This window comes from Phyllobates terribilis, unplaced genomic scaffold, assembly GCF_046119375.1.
Source record: "Phyllobates terribilis strain yellow unplaced genomic scaffold, ASM4611937v1 Scaffold_5__5_contigs__length_657084704, whole genome shotgun sequence".
Taxonomy (NCBI): Eukaryota; Metazoa; Chordata; class Amphibia; order Anura; family Dendrobatidae; genus Phyllobates; species Phyllobates terribilis.
In genome coordinates, this window is record NW_027362765.1 from 609,414,451 (window position 1) to 609,427,099 (window position 12,649).

The 12,649-nt window shown below is 41.6% G+C and overlaps 1 protein-coding gene across 3 annotated transcripts in view; it reads right to left on the minus strand.

Annotated features, from left to right (window-relative positions):
• Window positions 1-12,649, minus strand: part of SAMD8 (sterile alpha motif domain containing 8) — a 73,378-nt gene that overhangs the window by 17,564 nt on the left and 43,165 nt on the right. For 2 of the 3 annotated variants that reach the window (XM_073686068.1, XM_073686066.1), the window contains exons 4-5: window positions 11,297-11,414; window positions 2,904-3,054 (exon numbers count right to left, since the gene is read on the minus strand). In XM_073686068.1, coding sequence (XP_073542169.1) covers window positions 2,904-3,054; window positions 11,297-11,414 — 269 coding nt within the window. Of the gene's footprint in view, window positions 1-2,047; window positions 2,118-2,903; window positions 3,055-11,296; window positions 11,415-12,649 lie in introns of all 3 variants that reach the window. The other variant, XM_073686069.1, reaches the window with a different exon arrangement.

Sequence of the window (12,649 nt, forward strand, 5' to 3'; positions counted from 1 at the left end):
ACACACCTCACATCGATTTATCCAACTGAATCTATATTTTAGCAAGATAAAATTACAACCAAGTGCTGTAAAATTTCGCCGCTTGGTCCTAGAGTTTAACCTTGCAAAAATGTAAATTTACCACATAGGGGTAAAGCTCCTGCATTCTAGCAGGTTCAGTTCCCATCTGTCAAACATAACTGCACAGACTGCTCATTCAACGCTATTCAACAAACAGAATAGATTAACTAGCGCCCCTATGGATGCTGGATACCCCAGATATGTTGGAAAAATGAGTAAATAAATATATGTTCCCCATAACATTTGTGGGAAAAGCAAAAGGAATCAAAAAATAAAACAAAAACAAATACCATATTTTGGAGTATGACATACTTTTTTCCACCAAATTTTTGGAGGAAAGTAGGGGGTGCATCTTATAGTCCAATATATACAAATAAAAAAATTATATATATATCTATATATATATATAGATATATCTATCTATATCTATATCTATATCTATATATATATATACACAAAAAGTGAAACTCATTATATAGAGTGATTACAAACAGAGTGATCTATTTCTAGTGTTTACTTCAGTTAATATGGATGATTATGGCTTACAGCCAATGAAAACACAAAAGTCATTATCTCAGTAAATTAGAATACTATAACAGCAGCTTAAAAAATGTTTTTTTAAATCCGAAATGTTGGCCTACTGAAATGTAAGTTTAGTAAATGGACTCAATACTTGGTCGGGCTCCTTTTGCATCAATTACAGCATCAATGCGGCGTGGCATGGAGGCGATCAGCCTGTGGCACTGCTGAGGTGTTATGGAAGCCCAGGTTGCTTTGATAGCAGCCTTCAGCTCGTCTGCATTGTTGGGTCTGGTGTCTCTCATCTTCCTCTTGACAATACTCTATAGATTCTCTATGGGGTTAAGGTCAGGCGAGTTTGCTGGCCAATCAAGCACAGTGATACTGTTGTTTTTAAACCAGGTATTGGTACATTTGGCAGTGTGGACAGGTGCCAAGTCCTGTCATGAAGTTTCCATCTCCAAAAAGCTTGTCAGCAGAGGGAAGCATGAAGAGCTCTAAAATTTCCTGGTAGACGGCGGCACTGAGCGAGTATGTTCTGTTAACCCTTTCAGCTCGAGTGCTCGCCGAGTATCTTCAGCGCTGCCAAGAAACAGGCATTCCTCACATGTATTAAAGCTGTCAAACAGTCGCAAATCATGAGCACTGAGTGATGAAAACATAACACCGAGCACCGCTGAAGATACTCGGCGAGCACTCGAGCATGCTCGCCGAAAGGGTTAATAGAACATACTCGCTCATCACTAATCTTGATAAAACACAGTGGACCTACACCAGCAGATGACATGATTGTGGAAACTTCATACTAGACCTCCAGCAGCTTGGATTGAGGCCTCTCCACTCTTCCTCCAGACTCTGGGACCTTGATTTCCAAATGAAATGCAAAATTTACTTTGCTTTTACTTAGTGTAAATGACTGCCTTCTGGACATCTGTCAAGTCAGCAGTCTTCCCCATGATTGTGGAGCCTATTGAAACAGACTAAGGGACCTTTTTAAATGCTTAGGAAGCCTTTGCAGGTGTTTTTTGTTAATTATTATAATTTACTGAGATAATGACTTTTGTGTTTTCACTGGCTGTAAGCCACAATTATCAACATTTGCAGAAATAAACACTTGAAATAGATCACTGTAATAACTCTATACAATATAGGAGTTTCACTTTTTGCATTGAAGAATGAAATAAATTAACTTTTTGATGATATTCTAATTTAGTGAGATGCACCTGTACCATACGCCGAACATTAAACCAAGCAGAGCTTTATGGGCGAAGGCCAAGGAAGGAACCATTGCTGAAGAAAAGACATAACAAGGAACGACTGATCTTTGCCAAAGAGTACCTTGACAAATCACAATCTTTCTGGGAAAAATGTTCTATGGATGGATGAAACAAAAATAGAGCTTTTTGGAAATGCAAAGCAACAGTTTACAGACGGCGTAATGAAGCTTATAAGGAGAAGAACTCCTTACCAACAGTTAAGCATGGTGGAGAATCCATAATGCTGTGGGGGCTGCTTTGCCTGGTACTGGAGGCCTTGACCTTATCATGGGAATCATAAAATCAAATAATTATTAAGAGATTTTAGAGCGAAACGTCCTTCCTAGTGTAAGAAAACTTTGAGTCGAAGATCATGGGTCCTCCAGCAAGACAATGACCCAAAGCACACATCCAAAAGTACACAGGAATGGTTGAAAAAGAAAAAATGGACTGTTTTAAAATGACCAGCAATGAGTCTTGACCTCAATCCCATTGAAAATCTTTGGGATGAGCTGAAATCTCCCATTGGGAAAAAGGACCCTGCAAACATTCAAAAGCTTGAACAAACTGAAAAGGAAGAGTGGGAGAAAATTCCAGCTGAGAAGTGCAAGAAGCTTATGGATGACTACAAGAAAGGCTTGGAGGCTGGCAGCAATGCCAAAGGGTATGCAACCAAGTATTAATTAGGGGTGCCTTCTTTGTATTACTTTGGACCACTAATTAAAAAATCCTGAGGATATAATTTTGGTAAATTTCCATTTATTTCTGAAGATATTGTACAGTCTATGAAAAAATAAAGTGGTGCCAATAATGGTGAGCAGCACTGTAAGCCTCTTGAGCCTCAGAACAAACCGCTATAGACTTGCATTCTGAAAAAAAAGGTGCAGTGTGAAAAGCACGATAAAAAAAGAACTCAAAAGTGCAATGAAAAAAAAAAACGCAAGTAGCCAAAAACTAAACAGAAGCTCATTGTGGGAACTTAGCCTTTATATACACAGATGCTTGCAGAAGAAAGGGGGTTAGCATACGGTTTCATATGTTACAATGTGAATGTGTGCTACTACTTACATTCTGTGACAAAAAAGTTCAGCATGGTCAGGACCACAGTGTGACCACTGAACATGTAGTCTCCACAAGTATGTACTCCAGTAAGCGTCATACCAAACCCACTCCAGATTGCAAAGGCACGCTGAAGCTTGGCCCACATATTATCATACAGCTGAAATGACAAATCACAGTGTTAATTAAAAAACAGAGGACATTTATCAAGTGTTGCAGGTTTCATGCCTTAAGTGGATGACAGAGCAAATCTTTACTTAATTTGGTACAATTTATGATTGATTGGCCATTCCGGTTTTAGACACTTCACGCAAAATGGTTAATAAGGGCATGAAAAGTGTGTAAAACACATTAAACACGTTGTGCACTACATGAAACACTAAAATCACCCCCAAATCTATATATACACACATACATTATATATATATATATTGTATATATACATACATACATACACACAGTTGAAACCAGAAGTTTACATACACTATATAAAAAGACACATATGCATGTTTTTATCAAATCTGAATAAACCTTTCCCGTTTTTAGGTCAATTAGGATTACCATAATGTTTAATATTTGTCAAATGCCAGAATAATGAGAGAGAGAGAATGTTTTAAGGCATTTTTATTACTTACCGCAAAGTCAAAAGTTTACATGCACTAAGATTACTATGCCTCTAAACAATTCTGCACTGCCCATATGATGATGTCATGTGTTTGGAAGCTTCTGATAGGTTTTTTGGCAACATCTGAGTTAATTATACACACACCTGTGGATGTATTTGAATGCACACCTGAAACACACTGTTTCTTTGTGTAGCATCATGGGAAAGTCTAAAGAAATCAGCCAAGATATAAGGAAGAGACTTGTGGTCTTGCATAAGTCTGGCTCATCCTGTTTCAAGATACCTAAAGGGGCCTCGTTCTACTGTACAAACAATTATATGTAAGTACAAACAAGATGGGAAAGTCCAGCCATCATACCACTCAGGAAGGAGACAGGTTCTGTGTCCCGGAGATAAACGTGCTTTGGTCCAACACGTGCATATCAACCAAATGACAAAAGCAAAAGACCTTGTGAAGATAATGGCGAAAGCTGGTAAGATTGTGTTAATAACCACAGTGAAACAAGTACTGTATCAACATGGGCTGAAAGGCCACTCTGCCAGGAAGAAGCCATTACTCCAAAAGAAACATAAAAAAGCCTGATTAATGTTTGCAAAAATGCACACAGGAACAAAGGCTTTCATTTTTGGAGACAAATCATGTGGTCTGATGAAACTAAAATTGAACTTTTTGGGCATAATAACCATCGTTACGTTTGGAGGAAAAAGGGAGAAGCTTGGAAGCCCAAGAACACCATCCCAACAGTGAAACATGGGGGTGGCAGCATCATTTTGTGGGGTAGTTTTGCTGCAGGAGGGACTGGTGCACCTCATAAAATAGATGGCATCATGAGAAAAGAAGATTATGTGGCAATACTGAAGCAACATCTCAAGACATCAGCCAGGAAGTCAAAGCTTGGGCGCAAATGGGTCTTCCAAATGGACAATGACGCAAAGCATACTGCCAAAATGGTAACAAAGTGGCTTAAGGATAACAAAGTCAATGTTTTGGAGTGGTCATCACAAAGCAATATTGAAAATTTATGGGCAAAGCTGAAAACGCAGGTGCGCGCATAGCGACCTACAAACCTGGATCAGTTACACCAGTTTTGTCAGGAGGAATGGGCCCAAATTCCGACCAACTATTGTGAGAAGCTTGTGGAAGGATTTCCCAAATGTTTGACCCAAGTCATTCAGTTTAAGGGCAATGGAACCAAATACTAATAAAATGTATGTAAACTTTTGACTTTGCAGTAAGTAATAAAAATGCTATAAAACATTTTTCCTCTCATTATTCTGGCATTTGGCAAATATTAAAAATGATGGTAATCCTAATTGACCTAAAACAGGAAAGGTTTATTCTGATTTCATGTCAGATATTGAGAAAAACATGCATATGTGTTTTTTTATATAGTGTATGTAAACTTCTGGTTTCAACTGTACATGTACACATACATACATACATACACAATTCTATATAAATAGTAACTAATTAAATTGTTCAAACACTACCTCAATAACTTTCAGATATAAAGTTATGAAGCTAATTGAAGGGGTTGACCTAGGAACAAAGCACACTTTAATCGATAGTACACAGCAGGGGCACATTTGATCTATGTAATGGCCATGTCTGACCATGCTGGAACATGGTCTGATCATATCATATCTCCTGGGCAGGTGAAGAGTATACAGACAGGACAGCATGGGATCACAGCTGCTACTTTCTGTGAGGAAAAACATTTCCCTGCCCGTTTAAAATCATGTTTTACCTCACAGAAAGAATCAGCTATGATTACCTGCTGTAATATCTCTATACTCTCTTTTGCATCCGTCCCTGCCCAGGATCTGTGGTATGATCAGACCATGTTCATGCATGGCCATACACATCAATTAAAAGGGCACATTTATAAGATTGAAAAACATTTTTTATCACATCCAATTGTGGAACTTATTTTTATTCTAAGATCTATTAATTAAAATGTACTTTGTTCGTGGGACAACCTTTTAAGTAACCTTTCCTTTTTATTGTTGTTCACAACATAGACATTGGTGGGCAACAGATGGCGTGTATGCGTCCTCCCTGTGGGTTCTTCTGACAATTACTTCACACCACAAGCTTTAATAACTGTTTAGTAGGGACATAATTAATACAGCCAGATGGTGGCTGGATAAAACAGTGAAGCTTGCTGCTGCTTATATCACCAGTACATCCAGAGTGGAGGGCTGTGGCAGTGCCGTCCTAGAGTTAAAATGATCAAATAATTTATCAGAAAGTTGGTAAAAAGTAGTGGCAGGGAACGGACATTAAAAACATGATGCCAGCCCTCTACGTTGTTGGTAAAGTTATATTTATTAATGAAAATAAATAAATAATAGAAGATCATACAACACAGGTTAGAGAGGAGAAATATTCCAATATCTATCTAAATAGTCACTATTAAATTGCCAAATATTTCTAGAATAAAACACACAAATTGAACATGAATTCATTAAGGGGTAGATTCTAAAACTGAAGAAGTAGTTGCACATTAAATGTTTGAGCAGCTAATTGATAAATGAAGAATCAGTCCAAGTGGATAATCTACTTAGCCAGTGCGGGGCCCTCACGAGGCTATATTAACGGTGGGGTCCAATTGAATGTACCCCTTAGCACAACCTTCAGACTGACAAATATTAGCATTGGTGATAGAGCAGTGACATTGGGAGTTACTTTCAATCTGATCTCAGCACACACATGCGGAGTAGCACGGCCACTTGGTTAGTTCGATAGAAATTCAAATTAGGATCTGGGTATGGGTAGATGCCAGTAGTCTGTCTCCTTTAATGCACTAGCACACAGAGCACATATGTGGCTGTTCTGGATAATGTTATTGCTTCAATCTTGTTTGTAAAACAGTGTTTGTTGGCAGCACATAACGAATCCCCAAACACTTTTCGGAATGTTACTCAATGGCATATGGGAATTAACATTACAGAAATACAAGCAAAAGGCGACAGTGGTCCATGCAGAGGTTTCACTATGTATTTTACAGCAGGGTGAAAATTCCCCCAGTAGCATTTTTGAGGAGTATTTTTAGGTAGCAAGGTGTACAGTATGTCATTTGCAACAACTCACTTTTGCAACGCTCATGAATTGTATAGATTATACATTAAAATTATATATACACATAAACAGAGAACTGAGGCGATTCTAAGGCCATGTTCTCACAACATTTTTGCCTTACGTTTAGTGTGTACACAAGGAAAGCTCCAGATTTATACACAAAGTGTAATCAACAAATAAAGTAGCATTCTGTAGCGCTATAGTATGCAAACATGAAATATATGAAATTTGAATTGCATTACTGCTCTAGAAAATAGAAATAAATGAGAATTCTTAGCGCATATATTAGGCAATTTAGCAACGAGAGTCGCCTTACTGTGGCTGCCGGGTACACATGAATCGGCCAATTTATGCACTAACAATTCTCATTTACTTCTATTATTTTCTAGAGCAGTAATGCAATTCAAATTTCATATATTTCATGTTTGCATACTATAGCTCTACAGAGTGCCACTTTATTTGTTGGTTTTATATGGAGATGGCTACTCTTAGCAAGCACTTGTACACACCAGTTTTCTGTTTTGGAAGTGACGGTCAGTCTTGATATTTGTAAACTAAGGCCAGGGTCCCACTATCAGTATTTAGTCTGTATTCAGTCAGTATTTTTTCTCAGGAGTGGGAGCAAAAACCAGGTGAGGAACAATCAGAGAAAAGGTATAATAGAAACAAGTCACCAATTCTGCATTTATCACCCACTCCTGGTTTTGGCTCCCACTGCTGAGAAAAAATACTGACCAAATACTGATAGTGGGGCCGTGGCCTCAAAGTGTATATAGGTCTATTGCCAGAAGGAAGGCTGAAAAAATGCCTCTTTAGCTTCTGGCTGGCTAATAAACCTTACAACACATACACTAAAAACACACCAATTCATCACCCTTTCTACAACCAGGGTCTCATACACACAGATTCATTATCCACTGTACAAACGAGGTAATACTGCTAGTACTCTGGGGAGTATGGACACTTTTTTGGGTGGGACACATTGCTGACACCGCTTAAGATTTGTTAAATGAGCCGAGAGGCTGGTGTTATTCTGGTTAGATTTCAGAGTTTCTGGAGCACAGTGGCTATTGTAGTTTCATATGTGCACTGATAATTATAATTACAACTGAGAGGTAGTGATCGTGGGCAGCTACTTCACAGATCTGCAGCACAGACCAGGGCTCCTGATTATTAAAGAGAATCTGTCAGCAGGTTTTTGCTACTTCTTCTAAGAGCAGCCTGATGTAGGCAAAGAGACCCTGAATCCAACGATGCATCACTTAGATCAAGGAAGCCAAACTCAAAACACACACAGAGGCCAACATGAAAAACTTGGACAAAGTCACAGACCAACCAGTATACAGAATAATGGGCCCCACATAGTCCTGCATAGAGAGTATTGGGCCCCACAAAGTCCTTCATACAGGATAATGGGTCCCCCTAGTCCAGCATAGAGAGTAATGGGCCCCACAAAGTCCATCATATAGAATAATGGGCCCCACATGGTACTCCATACAGAATAATAGGCCCCACATAGGGGTGGTGGTTCTGGTGTCGCAGACCAAATAAAACCACCCTGTGGGCCAGATTTTGACATGTAGGACTTAGATTAAAGGATGCAGCCTGTAACATCCCTGGCGGCGTGCTGGCATGGCTTACCATCTCCCACCATGCAAGACCGCCAACTTACCTACCAGTCCAGGCTGTGCACTATGCTCTTCTACTTGCTGTGTGCATGTCTCTTGTCTGCTGGCTTAGGGCGGAGGTGCTGGAATTTCCTGATTCTTAAAGTTACAGTGTGCGCAGTTCTAATGCGTCCCCAGCCTATTGCTGTCACTGGATACTTAAACCTCCTCCACCCAGTGGGAGGTGCCTGAGCAACACTTTCTTACAGTGTGTTCTGTGCAACTGTGAGTTGCCAGGTCCTGTCCTGAAAATTGTCTGTTTCCGCCACCTTAGGGGCTGAGTACCTGTTTGTCTCTATGTCCGATCCTTCCCTTTTCCTGCAGTGTCTGAACCAGTACCTAACTCCTACTCGTTGTCTCTGTACTTCTGTTTGTGAGTTTTGTGCCACTCGCTACTTCATAGCAAGTACCTTGTGTGTATCTGGTTCTGCTTGTCCCGTTTCCCTGCCTCCTGTGTTCTAGCTATCTTCCGGTGTTTCCCTGTCTGTTCCATGTGAACAGAGCCGTGTCCTGTCTGCCCGCACCTGCGGCTCTGCTCTGCCCTGCTCCGCTAGTCCTCCGCACCTGCGGCTTTGCTCTGCCCTGCTCCGCTTGCCCTCCGCACCTGCAGCTCTGCTTGCCCTCCACACCTGCGGCTCGGCTCTGCTCTGCTCCGCTTGCCCTCCGCACCTGTGGCTCTGCTGTGCTCCGCCTGCCCTCCGCACATGCGGCTCTGCCCTGCTCCGCTTGTCTTTCGCACCTGCGGCTCTGCTCTGCCCCGCTCCGCTTGCCCTCCGCACCTGCAGCTCAGCTCCTGTATCCCAGTCTGTACTGGTCCCATTCCAGCCTGTTTACCTACCTGCCAGTATCCGCCTGTCTGTATACCAGCCGTGCCTGCCAGTACCCGCCCGTCTGCATACCAGCCGTGCCTGCCAGTACCCGCCCGTCTGCATACCAGCCGTGCCTGCCAGTACCCGCCAGTCTGCATACCAGCCAAACCTGCCCGTTCCTGCATTCCCCGGAGCGGGTCAACAGCTGTGTGACCGGGGTCTCACCTGGAGTAGCACCTGGGCCACCTCCCTCGTCCCTCCTCAGACCACGGAGTCGATTAAGCTGCCATGCGTCCATGGTCGGATCTGGCGAGGCCCCTAGTCACGCCCCTCCAGTCCCAGTGGGACCACTAACCACACTCACGCCAAACAGTCCGGCCGTGAGCTTAACACAGCCGTTCTCACACAATCAGAGCTTTTAGATTTAGCAATGCAGCAGAGCTGAGGAAGTGAACCCCGCCCACACCAGACTCTTCATGTACATGGTCTTTAGACCCTGAGCTACTTATCAAAGCAGGGGGCAAAATCGGACCACGACGCATGCGCTGCTGTGTCCCAGCAATAAGCTCCTGCTACTAAAACAATAACTGTAAACAAAACCTTGGAGCTTGATAAGAGAGGCATCTCAGAAATCTGTGCTTTAACCCCTATCTCATGCGGTCTTCAGATTACATAGCAAAAACCTGCTGACAGATTCTCTTTAATGCTGGGGGCCAGCATCCAGGGAGGCCCACTTGCATACGGTATATCTGCGCGTTAATATTTTACTCTCCTGTCATGGGTGTGTGGCTTAAATAGATTTTACAATCCTATATATAACGGTAGATGTGTCCTTCTGTCCGAAGCCGGGGTGGGAGGCAACTGCACAGTGTGGTGCCGGAGTCAGCGTGTGCGCATATCGCACTACGGCGCCATTTTATTGAAGACACTGTTTGCGAGGGACAGATAGCAGAATGAGGAACATATACAAGGATTGATGGGCCATATGGCAGGACGGAGGGACAGATACCAGGGTGAAAGGAACATATACCAGGATGAGGGGGAACATATAACCGGTGTTATAAAAAACTAGCTATTGAACCCGTTCTACGCCGGGGTGGCGAGCATTTTTATTGGTACATTTTTAAATTTTACACCATTTTTTTTAAGACACTGTGTCTGCAAATTCACATATACAGTGTGTCCAATAAGATGGCGCCGGAGATCGTGGTATACACCATTTTATTTAAGTAATGTACTGAAACAGTGATGGAGAACCTTTTAGAGACCAAGTGCCCAAACTGCAAACCAAAACCCAATTATTTATCGCGAAGTGCCAACACAGCAATTTAACCTGAATACTGAGGTTTTAGTTTAGAAAAAACAACTCATATAGCGAGCAGGTGGGGGCAGCAGAGAGCAGACGGGGGCAATGAAGTGCAGCCACAGACAGGAGCAGGAGTACCAGACTGCAGATCTAAAGGAATATGCTCCCCCCATCCTGATATATGCTGCCCCCATCCTGGTATATGTTCCCCCATCCAGTCATATGCACCCCATCCTTGTATATGTCCCTCACCCTGACTGCACTGCTGTATGTTCTTAAATAGAAAAAAAATAATTAAAAGCTCCTACTCATCTTTGCCCCCGCTCACCTCCAGCGACTCATCTTCTGAAGCCAGCAACTGACTTCAGCGTCCAAGCAATGGGATACATTATGTCACTACCATGCACCCAGTCACATACACGCCAACGTCAGCTGCTCGCCTCTGATAGGCTGGCTGCGTGTATTGCGGTGCACGGACCCGGCAAGTTTGTGCGCGGCAAGACACTATGGCGCCATTTTGTTGACACTGTCTGCGAATACGCGCACGCAGCATCTTCAATAAAATGCTGCCGTAGTGCGGTATGTGCACGTGCTGACTCTGGCGCCACACTGCGCAGGCGCCGCCCATCCCGTCTTCAGACAGAATGACACATCCACTGTTATATAAATAAGATTATCCCTATGCTGACTGTGGAACAGTTCATAGTTTGTCCAGACGGACACAGAAACCTAGCAGACTGAACAAATGGATGAATTCTATGGCCCCCTCAGTGGCTTGTCTAAATTCAGTTTTTTAGGGAGAATTCAGACAGAACAACAGAGAAGCACTGAAATGAACGGTGAACAGGGCTTAAGAGTTTGGAGGCACTTATCTATGTATAATTAATTCTATACCATTTTAAAAGAGTCTTACCTTTCCTGAGCACTGCAAATGTTCACCAGGAACAGACAAAGAGGTAACAAACATGGTTACGCATCTCAAAAGAAAAACCGTTCCCATCAAGCTGCAAAGTCGACGCAAAAGGATAGACCTGGAGAGGAAGAGGAAAACAAGACATACAGTCGGTTGCATTATATTTATCGTGTATTTTCTTCTTTTTATCCATAATTCCATGTGCAAAAATAAATATAGAGTAAGAGTGATTATTAAGAATCATTACTTGCACTTTAATGAGTAACTAAACATTAACAGCGGATTCTTTTTTTCATATTTGGCAGACACTTTAATTGCCTAATACAGGAGGTTTCCAGCTCTTCAAATAAAAAAAAACAAAACTTTTATTATATCTTATTTTAAAATATCCCAATAACAGCGTTTCAAGCGCAATGAAGGGTTGATCAAAAATGCTTCCCATCAACTCTATTACCATAGAGAACTAATCTGAGATAATGTTATAATCACATGTTGTACATGGGAAGGGTTAAAAATGAGTCAGTATAAACCAGTGTGGCATAAAGTGCCCTCAATCCAAGCGTCTGCCATACAAAAGGTTAATAGGTCTAAACATGGAGGGGCTCTGAAAAACCTCTACAGAAATTAGTTTCTCTGAGGGTCTGAGCATACATAGAGAAACCACGTGGCATTAATAAGAATATTTTTATAATTAGTATTAGTGTACTTTGTATACATACAAGAACCTATGCTACGCATTTTATCGATTCTCGTTGTTTTTAACCCTTCCCATTTACAACATGCGATTCTGACAATCTGGATTTGGTTCTCTATTGTATGTAGAGTTTATGGGAAGATTTTATAATCAAGCTTAGATAAAGCATTGAATTGCGCTTGAAATGTGTTCTTTTTTTCTCCATAAAATACTCTGTGATTGGAATATTTTAAAATAGGATACAAAAAATGTTGGAATTTTTTATCCGTAGAGCTGGGAACTTTCTTCACTTTTCTATAATGTATAATCTGCCAGATGGGCAGGATGGAATTCTGTGCACACTAGAAGATTCATTTTAATTTTGCGAGCTAGCGTTTTTTTGCTGAACTTTAATTTGTTGCAGATAGGTGAGGAATTGGGTCTTAAGACCCCACCAATCACTCAATAGACCCCCAAACAGGGCCAGCTCAGGAGACAGGCACGCATAGCTCCTAGCTGAGAGCACACACAGTGCAGGATACAGATTCAAAATAAAACCTAGTCTTCATAGACTGCAATTAAAGTGCCTACAGAATATGGAAAAGCGTTGTGAAAGTTTAGTTACTCTTTAACCCTTTCACCCTGAAGCCTGTTTTCACCTTCCTGACCAGGCTAATTTT